The following is a 19,969-nucleotide window of genomic DNA, read 5'->3' as shown; positions in this document are numbered from 1 at the left end:
AACTAATTTGATGTGTGCAAGTCACGACTGAGCCCTAAAGAGCAGGATATCCTTTACACAAGAATCTCACAAGACTAAACAAGAGACGTCATTCAGGCATAACCTAAATAGAAAATATTAATTTTCTTCACATATTTTTCCTGCAACGTTACAGTTTAGTTGCTGCCTAGCATTTTTTTCATATTGTCCCAAAAGTAAAAAAATACCAACAAATCAATGTCAAAAGAGTATTTGTCAAGCATCAAGATGTTGATGGGACAAAGTGCTGAAAACAATGGAGGAGAAAACTAATAGTGTGGAAATACAGTAGACGATACTACAAGAGATAAATATGAAAAGTATTTGGAATGAAAAATATGTCCAACACAGGTATCCTGGGTAATAAAGACTTTGACATCAAGTACACTGAATACTGAGGAAACATCACTCACTTTCTCCCCTTCCAGCCCTGGTGGTCCGGCAACGCCAGGAGGCCCAATGAAACCCTGGAAATTAATAATGTTTCATATCACATTATTGTCTAAAAATTACAATTACAACAAATGAAACAAGCATCGTAGCACAAAGGTAACATCTAGGGTTTTTGTGGTTAAAAAAATAAATTTATGTTTACATTTAGTGTTACTCTCCAAAATGCACTGTGTGTATCCTTCAGCTCTAAGGCCCCGCGTCCACATAGCACCTTTTTCTGAGCACCAGCGTCTTTTTTGCAATTGCTACCAATGAGGACAGAGCGTATGTGGCCACCTAGAGAAAAATCACTGCTCTCAGCATCTTTTTTCAGAGCACTCCGCCTTTTTTGTGCGGCCGCTCCGAGCGTTTCGAGTTGAAAATCTCGGAACTTTATAGAAAGGCACTGGTGTCGTCACCGCCGCTTTTTTCAGGCAACCAATCAGATGGGGCGCCACTCTTCACCCTGGTTACCACCACACATGGAGGAGCAACTTGTTTTGGCCGTTTCTGTCTACCAGAGCTGTACATGACAAACAAACAGTATCACAATCGAGACCGAAAAGCCCATTTGTGGGAGCACAAAATGTTGCTGGTAAGTGTGCTTCTGTCGCCTCAGCGCTGTAAGCTTGTTTTTAGCTGTGCAGTAAGTTAAACTTATTGTTGTCACAGAAACAAAACCCGGGTGCAGCGTTTTTTATCTCACAACACAAGCACTTCATCCCAGCACTTTTCTGCCAGAAAAAAGTGCTATGTGTACACGGGGCCTAACACAGGTGTTAATGCATTTCCGTCCTCATTAAACAATTGCAAAGCAAATTTTAAAAGTCCATCTTTATTAACATTAATCTTTACTAGCTAGCAGTTTTCTTCTTCCCTGTCTAACCTTATGAGTTGCTGTATATCTTATTGGATTAAACACTGTGATTCTCTGTTGTGGTATTTGTGCACTGTTTCAGGACAAGGATGTGTAGGCTATATGAAACACATGCAGTGAATTAACCCAACACATGCAAGTCATCGCATATAATTGATGTGTTGAAATATCTGGGGATGTTCCAGCTATTACAAGTAAAGGCCAGTCATATTATAATTGGTTGTGCATTGTAGGCAAATAAAAAGCTATTGTAGCCACCCTGACATTAGAAAACAAACAATAGCAATACCTTGGCTGCAAGCTTCCTTGTCAATTAGCATAGGACACATATCTTGGCAATCTGCAGAACCCTGTCCCTCCCTCATTCCTTCTTATTTTTCTCATATCTTATCATTGCACTGTCTATGAGGCTCTTTTTCACTCTGTCTCAACATATTAGTCCCAGCTATCTCGTTTCCTTGAGCTGCAACGCTCCACTACAGCCCCTTCTCTCACTAGCTCATTTGACCTCCTTCAATCTGCTTTCATTCTTCTATCTGTTTGTCTTCTGTCCTTTTCTCTTTCTTTTCTTCTCCTGCTCTTGGGGGCATTTCTGCTTGAGAGAGAATGAACCATAGTAAGAAGCACCAGTAAGCCTTTATAGACATAACACAGATCCCTGAACCAGCCCCCACAAGCAGTCTCACATCAGGCAGCATGACAGAAATACAACTAATACAATTCCTGAGCAGGCTCTCTGAAGCAAGGCTGACGGCCTGACACGGTCCTAATCCTTTCAGGAAATGAAGTAGTCAATCTTTGCTGCTGAACAAAATAGGGCAGAATAAGATGTACTTGTACTTACACGGACACCTTTAGGCCCTGGGTTACCTTCTGGCCCTGCTGAGCCCTGCAACAAAGGAAAGACTCGGGTGAGGAGGACCTATTGTTGCAGTAGATGCAAGCGCAGTCATTTCACATGGTGAAGCAAAGCTAAACACATCAGAATTATTTCACAAGATAAATACAGCAGGCTTGACTGATACACAGCTAAGAGACAACACATGATTGTTATAGTTTAAGGTGCACTTTATATTTCCTGATCCACACTATAAGCGGTACTTATGGCTTAAATCCACAGACTGACACATGAAGAGAAGTCAGGAAACTGAGTCCATTCGTTTATGCATTTAATTATAATTTGTATTTCTTTGAAACGTATATTATTAATATTGCACTGTGGAAACATAAATTATTTATCACTTTATTCCAAAATGAAGCAACGTACACAGGAAAGCAGAAAGCAATGTGCATCATGTAGTTACTATAATTATTATTGATGTGAATTCTAAAAGGGAACGACGGAGGAACAGGAAGCATATTTTTGTATTTTTCACTGCACCTGCCTGCCAGGGTAACCTGCAGCCCCTGCTTCCCCAGGAGGTCCTGGTATGCCCTGCAGCAGGGAGACAGAGAATGAATGAACGGTGAATAGGGAGATTAGATGGATGGATATAGTGAAAGAGGAGACACACAGACCTCTACCAGCCTTGCCAGCTGAGGAATAAAACAAGTACTGTTCATTCTGGAAAGCCTCCACCAAGACAACCCTGTCTATTAACCGTACCTTTCAGCTGCCCTCCCGCCAACCCCTCCCCGAATGGCTCACTGTTGTGTTTTTCCACCCACTGTTAAAATGACACTTTAAACTTTCAGCTGATGTTTTAAATCAGCATAATTTGAAACAATGGTCAGTTGGTCCAATAATTATTGTTATCTGTGACATAAAACACAGGCCTTAAACAGGCAGTCACAATTTATACAATATTCTGCCAACATTCACCCAAATGGTCTCACAGGACCAAAATACATTTTATAAAATACACTTGCCGGTGAAATCGTTCAATTGCACACTAATTTTCCACAAAAATTAGGAAATAACAATACTTCTAATTTGACAGCGGTCTTTATTATTTAGTTTGTTTCTCATGGACTGCTGTCTGAACTACAGATTTAAAACCACCAACAAGTAAAATAAAACATGAAGTTGTCAATTACAATAAGCAGAACACAGAAATGGCAGCAATAAACACTGCTGAAATTCGTCAAGATTGAAGTCTACATCACTACTTACTTGCTCTCCTGGCAGTCCGAACGGCCCTGGATAACCTTTAGGACCCTTGAAAATGAAAGGAAAATGTTTTTTGAGTATATATCAGTATAGTTGACCATCTTAGTTTGAAATGTTAGTTGCATTTTGGTACAACTCTAAAGGATCAAAGGATGCACCTAATGATCACCAAACTTGGATGATCTAGTTCCGGAGCTAGCAGGCTGCTTATAACCATCAATCCCAAAGCATGCAAGAGTCGTATTTAAAATCTGATTTATATTCAGAATACAAATCCGTATGATTTGTACTTCCTGCTGTTGTTGGGTTGAGATTGCAAAAGATCTTGGCGGTCGTTGGTGTTTTTTATGTTTCAATCTCTATTTCAAACAAAATTGCTCATTAAAACTAATTTATCCGATTTGTCCCATGAAGTGGTTCCAGTAACTACTGCATAACCCATTTGGGTTCTCAACAATAGTTTAAAATCAATCTGAGACGGTTCAAATATGAAGACTTTCAATAAGATTAATAGTTGGCTTATTCTAATCCACAGTCAGTTTTGTGCTGCAGCCAAATTCCCCATTTAGTTAAACAAGCACTTCTTCTTTCTAAACTATACATGAATTATTGTTCGCCAAATCAGAGCCTTTCTTCTCTTAAGCCCTTTTCTTTTCCCTTTGACTTGCTTATCAACAACAGATGTTTACAGCTTCAAAACACAAGGTCAGGGCCAGGTCAGTATCTTTTTGGAGCAGCATGAGACGCTCTTGAACGGCACCATTCACTCCGTCGTGCTCTTCCCAGGTTGTGACACATGAACCTTCACACTCAATAAAAGGCCCACATGGGGGTAAAGAGCACAGGCCCCCAGCCAGTCATTTCCTCTGAAAATACCTGACGGGGCACAGTTCATGTGTTGGGTATATTAGGTTCAGCTACTGCAAACACTGGCATGGCCTCCTGGGAGGCTAGGTGAAGGCCAGCTATGTGGAGGCCAGACTCAGAGCTTCAATAAGAGGCTACCTGCACAACTGACACATAGCCATGGGAACAGCAGTGCAACCAGCTACAGCAGATTAGGTCTGTTCTTTATCAAAAAGACACAAACTCAATGCAAGCAACAGCCATGTTGAACACAGAAGCAGCAGTGTGTCCAGTTAACATCATCAATATCAGATCTGTTTTACAGGTGCAGAGTTTGTGTGTGTGAATATGTGCACATAACACAGAAAGAATGCCAGTGGCCTTCATATTATTGATAGCAGTGTCCATGAAATTCTCCTTCCTCAGGCATGACAATCGCTGACCCAAGGAGCCATGGGATATTGTGCATGTCATTGACCCCTCAACCCTGGGCAGGGTGCCTTTCCTCTTTTGGATGACCTTTGACCTTGACCTCAAAGCCTATCATGTTTAAGTGAGACACAAGGCCAGCTCTGAAGTTCTTACTAAGAGAGAGGAGCAGCAGCAAAGACTGAGATATAAATGGAGACAGAGTGAGGAGGAGGACAACAAGGTGTGTGGAAGATAGATGAAAAATAAGCAAGTAAAAGTTACAGATATACTGTATATCAATATGTTTATCTCTATTGGGGAAAGGTTAAGACAGTTAAACTGAAGACAGGCATGTCTGTAGCCCAGCCTGTTGGTGGGCTGCAGACCTTCTCTAACAGAGTAACTTGATACTGATCACATTAAGAGGCCTCGACTAACGGCTTTAGCTAACACTTGAGGGAAAACACAGTGGTAACACTGCCATAATGTGCGAGTGTGTTCACACTTGCAAAAGCGTGTTTTCACATGTGTTTGTATGCATAGTTTTAACTATAAAACAAACCTGTTAACCTTATGAACAAAAAAATATGCAACCATTAGATCCATCAGATCAATACTGAAGGTTTAAAGAGTAATAAATGATTATGCTCCTTGAAAACAACTATATCAGCAGCAATCGAATGGATTTCTTAAAAATGTGTTGGATCAGCAAACTGAGCTACTTTACTTCATTATGTCATGTAAACATATCTTACAGATTCTTACAGATGCTAAGTTTTCAAAGCCTTCCTCTATTCTCAGCATCACCTTCTAGTTAAAACACAAGAAGTTTGACATACTAAATCTTACCGGTGGACCTGGAAATCCATCCTGCCCAAGCAGACCTGGTGGACCTCTGTCACCCTATTGAAACAAATGCAAAGAGTAACACAAGACTTGCAACTTAACCATCATAAAAGAGGTGAAAGCAGAAAGACTCCGACAATCGTGTTATGAAAGGGAATTGCGTATTGCCTCAGCTCTCTAACAGTTAAACTCCACACAATTACATTGATTTAGTTTAAATGATTTAACTAGGAACACATCCTGATGTCCCAGCACAAAAAGCTCATGGGGTTTTTTTCTTGGATGACAAATGAACAAAAAGCAATGGTTGAAAATACCTTATTATTTGGGATCACAAAAAATTATGTTTATCTTTAGCAGGAAATTGTGTATTTTCCATGCGTGAGTTACACTGAGAGTCAAGAAGTGTTTTTCTTCTTCCGACAGCATCTACCATCTATTTATATTAAATGTCTTAAGCTGCCTTTAATCAAAACCATATGCGTAACATTATTTAGCCATTTAACAAAATCAGATAAGACATGAGTTTAGAGGTTGAATGGAGATAAGAGGTGCAGTGGCTAACGACTACTACAAAGTGAAAAACGGTGGTATTATAAGAGTGATGGGGGGTCTGCACTTTTGCCATAGGCAAATTTCCCCCTCTGGGACAATGGAGTATATCTAATAATCTAATAATAATCAATCAATCTTGTGGCTGGCATTTGACTCGTTTTTAAGTTTTTAAATGATGACTTTTGATGGGATTTCTATGAGTGCCGTGAGCACTAAAACTTAAAGGGATAAAAAGATGCTTTTGGGGCTTAATTAGTTCAAGACATGTAGAAGTGTTGCTCAGGAAATTCATTACTGTGATGATGTTTGGGGAAAAAAAGAGACAAGGATGAGTAGAAAGTAAGAGAGACCAGCTGTGGTGACGCCAGACTAATCATTGATAATAGCATGAAATGCAGAAGGGGGGTTAAAGGAAAGTGTTAAATGAATTAAATGGAAAGAGGAAAACCAGATTGTCAACCACTAAATTCATAACTAAATACAAAAGAAACATTATATCACGAGAAAACTAAATCTAAGTCTTTTATCAACCACCCTTAAATAAGAGAACCTGTGAGAAACATAGAAAGGAGTACAGAGAACGATGGCAAATTTCTTACCTTCTCTCCTGGTGGAGCCTGGCCTGGGGAAGACCCGGGGTCACCCTTTGAACCCTGGAATACAAAAATAAGTTCACAGGGTAAGGGCACCTTAAGCTACACAATTTCATATCCAAACTATCACTGACGGGCAGCACCCGTTTTACAGAATACAGTCATGAATATCATTCCCATGAAAAGGTGCGACATTAAACATTAGTTTATTAGGACAATTACAGTTTGTTATTTTATTGAAATAAGATGATAAGATTTAGATTTGGAAATGTAATGAAGTCTGAAGTTTGATTTACTTCAAGGAAGTATTTTTAAATACCAAAATGTTACGATATGACTCTGATGGGATTTTGAATTTACTGGTACAGAAAGCGTGAGCATTTTAATATCTTTTTTATATTTAAATATAAATTACAATGTTGTTGCTGAGCCTCCAAACAATTGACATTGTAATTGATTGTAATGTGCATAAAAGTTACAAAACCTCAAATTCTCCCTAAAGAATTATAAGGGATGAATTAAAATAGGTTACATTAATGTTTGTAGTCTATCAATTCAACATTTTGCTCTTTTGTTGTACCATACATGATGACACGACACAACACTCTTTAAAAGGAATAGAGTGTCCTCCGCAATAACATTGAGACAGTGTTGGAAAGCACCCTCCAAATGGGCAAAAAGTAGCAGTCTGTCTTTTCTTTTCTCAACATTTCTGTGGTGCGATCATTGAAGCAATCAAATAAGTTATTTGCTAATTTAATCATATAAAACTTCAGTAAAAAGTCAAATCATCCGTTTTTCGTCGTCAGATCAGTATATTGTACAGAAAAGCTCTTGATATACTGCTCTAAAATGATGCAGGCTTTGAGGGCGTCCCTCTGACCAACCAACTCCTGTAGGCTGACAGGATGCTTGGCAGAGAAGAGCTACAGCTAGTGTTTAATCCCACCACATTTACCGCAGTGTTTTTTATGATGCTCACATTCTTCATATATGAAGTACTCATTTATAAATCAGTGACAATGTGGAATCCACATTTCTGCACAGTGGCCAGGCAAGACAATAACACTAAGCAGTGACACAACTTCATTGGAGGATCCAGATCTCACTCTCTGACTTTCTGCATCATCCCAGACCACATGTGTAATTCCCACAAGGCGAGTAATAAGAAGAATATGTCAAAGATTCCGCCAAAATGGAGCTGTTATGTGCATTTACACAGAACAGCCATAGTGCATTTCAACAGCCAGAGTTCTCAGGGCTTTTCTTGCCAAACTGTTGTTGATTAGGGCCATAAAATTCTATCTATCGTCATAAATCAAAAAATAAAGTTCAAATGATTCCCTCCAGATAGTGCTGCATCTTCAGAGATGTTACAAACGCCAAAGCAGTAATGTAAGGAGACCTCAACATAATGTCAACAACACTTCTTTACTGTTTGGTGCTGCAAATGCCAAGTACAGGTTTTGTTGAACAATGAGCCGATGAGACAGCAAAGAAAATAGTCTATTCAAAATTGAGCTCATCAGGAATGCAAGTGACCAGATATAAAAATGGGTTTGGAAAGACTAGACAACAGTACACTCCAGTACCTTATCTAGTTGTTAGAAATGTACGACCTAGGATTTTTAGTTGGTTATTGTATGGTATGGTTAGATTCTTAGCCATTGATTCCTTACATTTTACAACCTGCTCTACATCTGTCTGTACCTGCTTCAACCAGGAATTACCTCTTTGGATTTTGAGCATCATATTTCCATAGTTTTGACTGACAGCGAGTGAGGCAAAGAAAAGCTTGGGGGTTAGAGAGCAGAAATTGTACCACAGCATAAAACCAGGATTTTTTTCTGTTTGAAAAAAAAAGGTCAGCAGAGCATGAAGCAGATTAAAAGAGTCTTTTATGTCCTGCAAAAACATCATCATAACATTTCAGCCTGTGTTCAAAACACATGTCAACTGAGCTCAGAGTCAGGGACTTTAGTCCTCTGTGTATGTCCTAGTAACCAAACACATTTCAACAGGAGATATTTTCCCAAACTGAGACAAAGAGTCTCTTAATCCGTATTCCGCCTTCACAAAGGGGTTAGGGGTGTAAGAATGACTCACCGACAGGCCACTATGGTATTAGACACACTGGTTTGGGTTTTGCATGTGTATGCATGACTGTGGGTGTAAAGGCTAAGGGAACAGTGAGCAAGCAGGCGGCCCCATATTTCATAATAAGCAGCCAGAAACACAGAGTCTTAGTGAGGTTAGAGGTGACACAGAAGAAATCCATCTGACTCCCCGTGCTGCGAGACTAATCAAGGAGGAAAAAAGATAAATCTTCTCTTAATGTGTGCAGGGATAGTTGACAAAGAGATTGTCATTCATAAAAATACTTGTCTTTTCAGTTTGAAGTGAGGGGCTATCCGCTTTCAACTGAAAGTTTCACATCAAAAGACAAAGGAGGGGAGGATGAACAAACCACTTATTATTTGTTTCTGATCCCACAGCATGACTGTCTCCCATTGATGCATGCAGTCACTCTGAGGTGGCCACACCACAGCCACCACAACCATCTGCATTGAGCGGCCCACATCCTTGCTCTTTTGTATCAATGCATCCCTTACATCTGGTACCATGCAGGGAAAGGCGTACCAGACAGTTAAAAAGCGTTCTTTTTTGGTTTTCCCTTTCATATGAAGTCAGTGTCATGGATAATGAGCTGAGGCTGGTATGATTATGCCCTATGGTAAAAACCAGTACCAACGATCTAGGCTGAGGGATATGTCATTTAGCCAAACAACCATCCTTGTCTCCTTTAGTCTGTCCTGTCTGCTACATAGATCTCTTGTAAAACTCTGAGAGGCATTTTAATATCCTAATATATTGCAATGTAATAACTGTTTTGTTGCTTTTATCTGCTCTGAATGTGCCCCTCACTCCCAAAATCAATGGGGCCTAAACCTAGTTGGGATGCTACTGATCTTATACTGTAGAGTATAGTTCTCATTATCACCATGCCTGCCTAACATCTTTCTGTTTCATGCTCTGAGACAAGGTGTTGTTCTGACTTTTTTATCTTCATAACAAAGTCCTGAGCAGCTGAACAAGAATTTTATTTGAGTAGAATATATGAGGAGCACTACTTTAAAGAATACATGACCATGAGCTTTCTCATGTTTCCAACACTCAGCATTACATAAAAATGCATTATAAAATAAAATAAAACTCCAGGTGCATCAAGGAGAAATATGAAAATGGTCAGTAAAATACAAACATTTGACCTTACTTACTTTTTTCAGTTGCGTTAATAATCTTATACAAGGGTAGATTATGTACTTCTTTTCTTTCCCTGTGGCTTTATGAAGCATGTTATCACGTGTGCGTGTTATTGATACTACTAAAGTCATCTTTTGACTGAGCACAAACCATTAACATGTCATCAATACAAGAGAATATCAGAGAATATCTTAGTTGAGGCCAAACATTGCAGTTGCACCAGCTGTTTGCAAAAAGCTTCACAATGATTGACTCATTCACAGCTGCTTGGCTATTAATGTCCGACTATATCCATGCAGGTGTTTAGCACAGAAATTGTAACCAAACATGATCTGAATTTTTGCCTGCAGATGCACCAATAACAACAAATTTGCTGCTTCAGCTCCTTTTCAGAATCTCCCACCTCTTCCACCTTTTCTTATGTATGTAGTTATTAATGGGGAATAAGCAGAAGAGTCATTGCTGCTTTGAGAGCTCCCTCAAACCATTCAAGTTCACTTCCATTAACAGAAGGTACACACTGAGGGAACAGACTATGACATTGGGTGTGCACTGTGTCTTTGGCTCAATGGAGCTTTTCAAGTAACAAGAACCCTGTCGCGCACTCTCAGTGAGCTGTTTGTGTCTCCTGACAAATGAGCAGTGCCACTAACCTTGGGCCCAGGTGGTCCAGGCTGTCCTGGGTTTCCATGTGGACCAGTGGGACCCTGGAACAGATACAGAGAAAACACATAATTAAATGAATGTCGTCTTTTGACTACAACAGCTCATTATTAAGGGTGAGTTATAGGAAGACAGACACAATTCTAACAGGAATCTTTAAATAATAAAAAGTATGTAGAGGTAAAATGAATGTTATCATGTGAAAGAAAATAGAGCAGATACAGCTAGATAATGTAGTTTTGATTCGAAACTTGATCAATATCTCACTAAGCATTACCAATCTTGAGAGCTCTTACTCACTCTGTAAGAACGACACAGTCAGTTATGGGACTAACATTAGCCAGGTTGTGGGTTACCAAACTGTCACTACAATTGCTGCTGCAGAGCTGACATTCAAGAGAGCCGTACTCACAACTCCCCTGATGCTAAAGCTAACATCACAAAGACAGCATATGTTGGCAATCTACAAAGAAAGCTGAATGTATGTAGTCAGGGCTCTTTTCAAACACTGCAAGTGGAAGTGTATTGGATTAGACTTGCACTTAACACCTTATAATGATAGCCCAACACTGGTCCAGAAAGGTAGGTATGATAGAACCAGTGCAGCCTCTATGCAGACAGCCCTGGCCACTCGCTTTGTGCAGGGCCTTAGTGTCATAGGTGCATGGTCGTCTTTAGCATGCACATGCCAAGCAAATGGCTCTTTGGGCTTTGCAGGTAATAGCCAAACGGTGCAATTAATATGATTGGTCTGTACGCTGTCAGACATGACAGCAGCAGTGTTCTGTGACTGGTCATGCCAGAAGGTGCCTCCCATAGTGAAATACTTAAACCAGGTTAAAATCGTAACCAAATGCTCCCTTAGGATTTCAAATAATATAAAAATGCTAAGAATAAACTCTACATATCTTAATTGTATCACCTTTGTTCACAGTGCAGCATGGCAAGTTCATTCCTTGAACATCACAGGTATGCCATGAATGCACAACCGCACATGCACACTTATTCTTGCACAATCAAATACACACACACACACACACACTATAAATACACTACATTCCTGCACATCTGTGCTCCTGCTGCTTGCAGGCTAGTGTTTCTCTGCGCTACAGCCAAAAGTGAGAACAGAGGATCTCAATCTCTCTCTCTCACACTTTCTCTCTTACTGTCGTTTTTTATAGTCAGCATTCTGAGTCAGAATCCCATGAGCCATGTTGTTAATAGAAAATTACATATTGCATTAAGTGTGATAAAAGTGTTAATGACATTTTAGTTAGGCCACCTTAAAGGCAAAACATTTCTGTGGACTTCACCTTAGTGTGATATGTGTTTGGCTAGGAGTGAAAAAGGGTTGCCTTTTTTCACCACCTTAATAATTTAACTGTTGCCTTCAGTGACTGTTGACAAAAAAAAACAACCTTTAAAGTGAATTAATCTCTTTCCATGATTAAAGCCAAAACCAAATGGTGTGCCTTCAGGGGTGGTGTGTGTCTGATAACATCAACAATTTGAAACAGCAGAATCAGTCTGCTGGTCTTTGCTGAGACTGCAGACACAACCACAGTACCACACACTGCCCTCAGCTTCCCACCACATAATGATTCCAAGCCCTCCTCTGTCTCCACTTCATGACTTAGCCTATGGCGTAACAGTATGTTCTTTATCAGCCTTCTGCTTTCCTTGGCTTTTACTAGGAGACATGTTTTATTGTTTACCATCCTGTCCTCCTGTCTATTTGCCTTATAGTCGATTTTCTTTACTTAAAGCCGCAGACCCTATGTGAAAAAGCTTTCTCATTCATTTAAACAGAGCCAGTCTGTTGATACAGCAGGGGGTGCCAATGCAGGGGCTCCAGCTAAACAATTCATCGCTGAACCTGGCACAACTTTTACTCCAACTTTCTGAATTGTCTTTCATTCTCTCACAGGTCTCTTAAACGACACGCCCCCACCAACACAGTCCTTTGCATTGTTTTAACACAGGGTTGTTTTCATTCTGAATCCCTGCTATGAGTGAAATGGAAGCTAAAGTGAAAATGCTACATCTGTATGTTATATTGAAACGTTAGCAGGTGATCAAAGCTGACTATAAGTACACTCAAGCATTAAATCTATTTAGGTAATTGCTTTTTAACACACTCCAGATATTTACATTCCCTGAGTTGAATGAGCCATTATATAGCCAAAGATGTTTCTCTGCAGGGTAGAGCTTCTACAAGAATGAAGAACAAACTATTTATATACCTTCCCTCTAACACATACCACATCCCTTCAGTAAACTGTGTCTTGTTCTTTTTAAAGATGCCTCCAGGGCTGTGGAAAGATCACAGCATTGCATCATGACAGCCTTGGCAGTTGCATACAGTATGGTTTCAAGATCAGAGTGGAAATGCAGCCTTTACCACCGCTGACACGGCTGGTGGTTGCAGCTGGCTGCAGCTGGAACAGCTTGATCATTCAGTCTTGATGCTTTAAAGGTGCGGACAAGTAAACAATGCTTCCTGCATCCTCAAAGAAAACTATGTAATTGTCATGAGCCTTTTCAAAGCAAGGTTTGTTCCTGAGTTTAATCAAGCTAACCACGAACATGTCTGTCAGTGCCTGTTTCCGACAGTTGCAGCTGGATCGTGATTGTAAATACAGGCCAAAACACATATGGCCTGCTGACTCACATGACAAAAGATGGAACAAATGCTTATGTCTTCAGTGAATGTGTTCACTGCCTTTAAGGTTAAGAAACCTGAGCTTAATGTCTTTATAATGAGTTAGTGATCAAACAACAAAAGAGGCAAGCCTTGTTATTCTACATCTAAACTAAAAAGCATTTTATGCAGACAGTTCTTTTTCTCTTCCCTAGTTTACTACTTCTCTGTTTTCTACTTCATCATCCTTGAGATATTCATTTTCTAATTATTTGGGATGAGGCTACCAAAAGAAATTCTCAGAGCACTGTTGAATTATCACATATTAGATTCAGTGAGATGGAGAAATGCTCCTTGTGATCAACAGATTACAATAACTTCACCGCATGCTGACTGTGTACCATGACATTTGCGCATTACTTACCCGAGAACCTCTTTTTCCTGGAGGACCAGGTAAACCAGGGGGACCAGGAGGACCCTAAATCAGAGCAAAAGAGGGGAGTATTGTAGGGAGACAGGGAGTGAAGGGGAAAAGAAGAGAGATATAGAGTATGTTAATGGCAAGCAATAACATGCAGTAACTGTCCAGGTCTCTGCAATGATGAGTATGTGCTACATTTATGTAAGAGCTATGAGGTTCAAAGAAAGGAGCCGAGTGTTTTCAAGTAAAAGCTCTATTAGGAGAGCTCTGAAGGGTTGAGTTACATTTTCATGATGAGACTGACATCATCGGCCTTTGGATTAGCATCATCCTTTGTAATGAAAAATTGTAGCATGAAATATATAGAACTGTAGAATGACTGCATGTCATTGAGTTAAACTCATCTTATAATTATACTGAGCCCAGTTTTTCTTCTAATGTTTTGCTTAAATAAAATAAATGTATAAAAATGTATACATTTTGGAATTGTGAGCAAAATATCAAATCATTTTGTAAAAATGCTATTTTATAAAGGGAAAATTAACAACATTAAATTATTAACCAGCCATTGTAAAATACAGTACAATATTATACTATATTATCTTAAACATCCTGTAAAACATTACTAGGTACGAATACTATAATTTATGGGTCTGAGGTGTAAATTCAGTAAGAAAATTATATCAATTACTGCACATATCTTTTAAACCAAACCCCCCTTCATATTTCCACACTGTTCCCACAGTGTCAAACTTCTCATTTTCTGTTGCACGTTGCAAACATTAAAATCCACAGGATATCAACCTTTACTTTACCTTTACCTTATCATGTGAATATTGCCTTTGGGAGTCAACACGGGTCTTGTATTGGGTGCTGATTAAATGTAATTGCTGCAAGAATATTTTACTTTTTCTTTAAAAGGCACTAGCTTATCATATCTGATCTGCATTAAAGATATTGTCACTTTGTTAGTTAGGAAAGGAAAGCAGAGGACTACAAAATAGGTCATCATTAATGAATACTCAATGGACACGAAAACTAACAAAGCAAACAGGGTAGATGACAAACAAAGGTCAGCTGAGTTCACCAAAATATAATCATTACCACAAGGGATTTTCAACGAAAAAATTACTTTGAGAATAACAAAACGTTTTATTCTGAAAAATATTCTTTCGATTTGTGGTCATAAGCAAGTTCACTTGAAGTAGAGATGGATTGAAGATTATAATACCCATTCACTGGAAAACATAAGGGGGTCAGAAGGAAATCCCCTTCCAGTAAAGGAAGCTTCTTATTTCGTGGGCTGTCCAGCTACTGGCTAAAGCTGCCAATAGTTTAGAAAAGAACAAACATTGTAATATTTTATTGACTATTCGGAATTGTTGCTATAGCAAAGGATTATAATGAAGTGCTCTAGAGTATACTTAGCACCCATCAGCGCAGTAGAGATGAGCACAGAGGGAGACATAAATGGAGAAACAGCTGTTTGTTCCTCTGGACTCCCACACACAGACACATGGAAAGTGTGAGCACACCACCGCCTTCCCCACAACAACAGGGCCTTAAGGAACCAAGGCATTCATGCAGTATAATGATAATATTCACAAGCTTCATCTATGCTGCCAAGACAAAGGTCAAATCTTTCCCAAGGGAGACATTTCAAAAAGTCAAACTCAGGCAATGTAGAGGGGAATGAGTCATCTTTTGAAGTTGTTGCATTGTGTAACATTAGCTTGAGCTGCATCTCAATACCCCCGGGATTGTGACCCAACATGCTGTCAATAAGAAGGCTGTCTGCTGTTGTAAGCTTAATAACAGACCATGTAATTGAGACATTACCTAACAAGAGGGGAAATGCATTAAGGAGGTGATGACTGACTCAAGTCTACACTTCCACCCGTCTTTTGAAGTCAAGAGAACTTTGTCAATTCTGCCATTTGCCATTTGAAGGATGAAAATATTGCATCTCTCAGACACCAGTGTTGGTTTAAAAATACCAGAATAAAAGCAATTACTACAAATATAAACATAGTAGGGATGTGCACTTTAACTGGTTAATTGTAACCAACCGTTAAGAATTTAACCAGTTAATACTACTAGTTAACTGGGAAATATAATTCTGTCTTTTTTTAATATACATATATATTTGGGAAGCGCGTTTTGTTGTCGTTAGCTGAGCTGAGCCTGAGAGGAGAAGAGAGCATAATGAAACAAGCAAAAAAAAAAGCAGCCAATCAGCTCCCACAAACTGGCTTTTCAGTCTCTATTGTGATACTGTTTGTCACTTGTACAGCCCCAGGGAGGCAGAAAAGGCAAAAAAAACTTGCTCATCCATGTTTGGTGGTAACCAGGGTGACAAGTGGCGCCCCATCTGATTGGTTGCCTGAAGAAAGCGGTGGTGGCGACACCAGTGCCTTTCTGAAAAGTTCCCAGATTTTCAACTCGAAAGGCTCAGAGAGAAGAAGAAAAAGGGCTGCAATCAGCGTCTCAGAGCGCTCCACCTTTTTTGTGCGGCCACATATTGATGAGGCCCGGGAGGTTAAATCGTCCGTCCTCCTAACACACAGTATGGCAAGCAGACACACAGCTGACAACCTCACAACTACATTAATTGCTGTGTTGGAGACCTGCGGACTCACTGGGGAACTGTCTGCATGGGTCCCAGACTTTTATCCAATCCAAAAAAGTACATTTTAATCTTGTCGGTTAAGCGGTTATTAACCGGCAAGAGCGTCGGTTAACCTGTTAAAAAAAAATAAAAAAAATGCTCATCCCTAAAACGTAGGGAATGTAAATATGGTGAAGGCGGTCAATAACCAGGCAAGGAACAACACCACAAAGTGTAGTCAAAGTGTTCAGACCTCCCTGAAGGTTTGTTATAATCACATTTCATGAAACATGATTCAAACAGGTCCTGTTAATAATTTCACAAACAAACAAAAAGAGTCCGTGGGTTTGTACATCTGGGGTTTCTGCATCAGCAACCCCAGGTGCCGGGTCATCTAGCAAAAAAAAGCTTAACCAGTTTTTCTCATCTCCGCAAGTGAAAGCACCAGTCCTCATTAATAACTTATTTCATGAACAGCACGATTCCACTGTTAACCTTATAATTACATAAAATGATTGTTGCTTTGCTTTGTCTGCATCTGACCACTTTTCTAACTCATTTACTCAAACTTGACTTGGAGAATTAAACTAAATAAAACTAACTAAACTAAGTTAAAATAATTAAACAGTATTTTGTGCCCTATGGTTTCCACAAAGCAAAAAACACGGACAGAGATGCAAAATTAGTTACATAAATGGAATCACCTGTAAAACATGAAATATCAAGTAAGCTCATTTTATAAAAATGCATTTCCCCTACATTCCCCACTTACATTCTTTAACAGCACCTATGCCGAATGAACAGATCAAGAACTATGCCGCTATGTTTTGGTGTCATTAACGGGCAAGCTGCTTCTGTGGATTTACTTGGTGTTGGTGAGACCCTCTGAGACAACAAAGCCCATTTCAGAGCAAAGATTTGCGCTGAAAAAAGAAACCTTTAAACGTAGCAGGAAAAAGTTGCTGAGAGTTGATGGTGTCACTTGCAACTGAGCTTGTAAAGTCCGTAGTGGCTGGGTATAGGAAATAAGCTATGTTTAAAATGCCAATCAGCTTACAAGTAGCAAAGTCAGTGGGGGAGGACAGATAAAATTCAGCAAGGCAATATCCAAACAACGATAAGAAACAGCACTATGTTGTCTTTGATCAAATATATTATTAAATTAGACCCAACAAACAGCTATGGCTGAGATGCTGCAATATTAAAGTTTCAATTGGCTTTCAGAGATGAATGAGAGGTAATGTAATACACTTACAATGACAACCTAGTATTTCATTAGCATGTGTACCACCCTCCAATAGGTTTTAATAAACATGTTCTATTAAGAGGTTTTAGCAAAAAATAGGAGAATAAGGAGTAAAAAGGGATGCACCGATTGCATGCATGTATTGGTTTTGGAGTCAGGAAAGAAAACTTGGAAACACACAGCACTAGTTATGAGGTCAGGAATCAGCATAGATATCCTGAGGTAAGGTTTTGGAATCAGTATGAAGCAATAAAAGTCAGATCAGAGCTTCCGCATCAGCAGCACTTGACAAAAATGTCGTACTACTAGCTAGGCTGCTATTTACAAGTTCAATCTCAAGCTCTCTCATTTTAGTTTATGCCTTCCATAGCAGACAAAACAATCAAAGAAACGTGAGAAGTTATTTAGACAAGCTGCAAGCAAAAAGAATAAAAGATATTTCTAAATAGAGATTTCTTCATCTTAGATTCAAACAAATTAAAACTCAAAAAACATGAGGTATAAAATGTAGTTCAGTGCTTAAATACAAGTTATTGATCAGGGAACATCTACTGAGACCAGAAGCAGCCTGTATACATGCAACTGTCCTTGTCTAGCAATGTGGCTGCAAAACTGAAATATTTCCCCTGAGGGAGTAAACCAGCTTGTTTTCAAGTTTAAACTAAGAGGCAATGACACTGAGTGAGCCATTGACCTCCAGCTGACCATTGATCAAAACATGCCTGCATCAAAGTGGTCCGAGTAGCTAAGGCATACAAACAGTTGTAAGAAGAAAAAAACAAGCATGCTGGCTAATTTACTAATATTTAGGTAAATTAGGGCCAACTGGAAAGGGGCCCGTGGCTTAGGCTGCATCGTGTACATAATACTGCAGTACAGTGTGCTCAGACTGTGCAGCACCTACAGATTCGCGGGTGTTATCTAGCTGAGGTTGTTCTATGGAAACTTGAAGATGAGGCAAGACATCTTACATCATTACATAAACTCCTGAGTTCAAAGAGATCAGATACAAAGACTCGACACATCTTACACATGGAAACACAAGCAATACCTTAAACCCTGTCAGGATAGCTGTGCCTCTGAACATGCTTTTATTGCACAGCCTGCTTACATCATAAAGCTGGATGGACAGCTAATTTTTTCTCGCCAAGGAATACCTCCAACCTTGAGATGAGTTCCTCTCAAACATGAGAGCAAAAGTAGCTGGCAGTGTTTCAGCGAGAGAATAGCATGTTATTTTAACAACTTGTAGATACATGAATGAAGAACAGTGCTTGGACATGCCATCACCTTTAAATCACTACACCGCCTTGCCAGAATATTTTTCATACATCCTATGGGTGTATGTAACAAAGCCAAATTCTACATAGCATTCAAATAGTGGCCATAAATTAGCTTTGATTGATTTGTTTTAGATTTTCTACTTGAACATGTACAGCAAAGCACTGTTCCATAAACACTCGAAGCTCTGCTTGTCATTCATAAATTCTGTCACTTACCAGAGGACCTGGCTCTCCTTTGGGGCCACGAAAACCATCTTCAAACTCATAGAAGAAGTCTGGGTCCTCATATCCATAATCATATCCTCCCAAGTCTACATCATCATAGCTGCCATCAAGATTGTGATGTTCAGAGCTGTCCACCTGATTCTCCCGATACAAAGTGGTTCCATTTGCTCTGAGATGAGTCTCCAGGAGCTGACGAGTCTGTTGGGCAGAGTCCCTGGAGCTGGTGATGGAGTTGTTCCTGAGTCCTTCCTTCATTCGACTTTGCCTGACTGGAGAAATTAGGCCTGGCAGGGTGGCCCCTGGAGTCTGCAGGCTCCCGGAGCTGCTGTCTTCCTCTGTGCTGTTTTCAGAGTGATCAGTATCCTCCCGGGGGCTACTCTCTTTTGCCGACTCATTTTTGATAGTGGTGATAGTTGTGCTATAGCTAAGATCCAGAACTGCTCCCCCACTTAAGGTGGTTAAGGTGGTGCTGTCAGGCTTAAGCGAGGATGTGGTGGAGTGAGAAAATGGATCCAATGTAGCAATGTGGCTCTGGTCCCCCAGTTGAGGTTGTGCTGATGGGCTCAGAGTTGAATGTTGTTTAAACAAACTTCCTTGGGACAGTTTAAAAGCTGCGGTGGCTTTTATAGGGGTATGATGGGAAGCAGCTACTCCAACAGGGGACTTTGTCAAGGGGTTAGAAGGAGGGTCATTTGCCTCAATATCCAAACCAGGATGTGACAAAGGCAATCGGTAAGTGTCGGCCTGCCGGCACTGTGTTTTAAGGAAGTTGCAGTAGTGCGCGGCAGCTTGGGCTGAGGGATAGATATCTAGTTGGCAAACTCGACCATAGAATGGTGCCGCTTTGGAGTTCATTCTCCCCAGAGTGAAAAGACCCCCAGAGTCTCCCAGTGTCTGAGATCTCCCCAGGGTTTGCTCCCGCTGCTGAAC

At 39.9% G+C, this 19,969-nt stretch overlaps 2 protein-coding genes across 2 annotated transcripts in view; both read right to left on the bottom strand.

Annotated features, from left to right (window-relative positions):
* LOC138608018 (collagen alpha-1(XXIV) chain-like) overlaps positions 1–2,890 on the bottom strand; it is a 55,992-nt gene extending 53,102 nt beyond the window's left edge. Inside the window, exons 1-4 of the mRNA XM_069680674.1 lie at positions 2,852–2,890; positions 2,709–2,762; positions 2,172–2,216; positions 432–485 (exon numbers count right to left, since the gene is read on the bottom strand). Of these exons, the coding sequence (XP_069536775.1) occupies positions 432–485; positions 2,172–2,216; positions 2,709–2,762; positions 2,852–2,890 (192 nt within the window). The remainder of the gene's footprint in view (positions 1–431; positions 486–2,171; positions 2,217–2,708; positions 2,763–2,851) is intronic.
* A 3,731-nt stretch (positions 2,891–6,621) lies between these two features.
* Positions 6,622–19,899, bottom strand: LOC138608017 (collagen alpha-1(XXIV) chain). Its single transcript, XM_069680673.1, has 5 exons — positions 19,031–19,899; positions 13,681–13,734; positions 10,606–10,659; positions 6,695–6,748; positions 6,622–6,645 (listed from the first exon to the last, which is right to left on the bottom strand). Exons 1-5 carry the CDS (start codon positions 19,892–19,894, stop codon positions 6,622–6,624), a joined length of 1,050 nt encoding a protein of 349 aa, XP_069536774.1. The 5' UTR covers positions 19,895–19,899.
* Between the last annotated feature and the right edge of the window lie 70 nt (positions 19,900–19,969).

The sequence above is a fragment of the Semicossyphus pulcher genome, unplaced genomic scaffold (assembly GCF_022749685.1).
Source record: "Semicossyphus pulcher isolate SPU_LCO1_2020_fin unplaced genomic scaffold, fSemPul1.0.p SCAF_4, whole genome shotgun sequence".
Taxonomy (NCBI): domain Eukaryota; kingdom Metazoa; phylum Chordata; class Actinopteri; order Labriformes; family Labridae; genus Semicossyphus; species Semicossyphus pulcher.
Note: the sequence above shows the minus strand (reverse complement) of the source record. Positions and strands in the feature narration are given on the sequence as shown.

Coding starts and splice junctions, on each gene's coding strand:
- LOC138608017 (XM_069680673.1), bottom strand. CDS start 19,894: ATGAACTCCAAAGCGGCACCATTCTATGGTCGAGTTTGCCAACTAGAT. Junction 13,735..19,030: donor AAGGAGAGCCAGGTCCTCTG/GTAAGTGACAGA, acceptor GCTCTGATTTAG/GGTCCTCCTGGTCCCCCTGG. Junction 6,749..10,605: donor CTGGACCACCTGGGCCCAAG/GTTAGTGGCACT, acceptor TTTGTATTCCAG/GGTTCAAAGGGTGACCCCGG.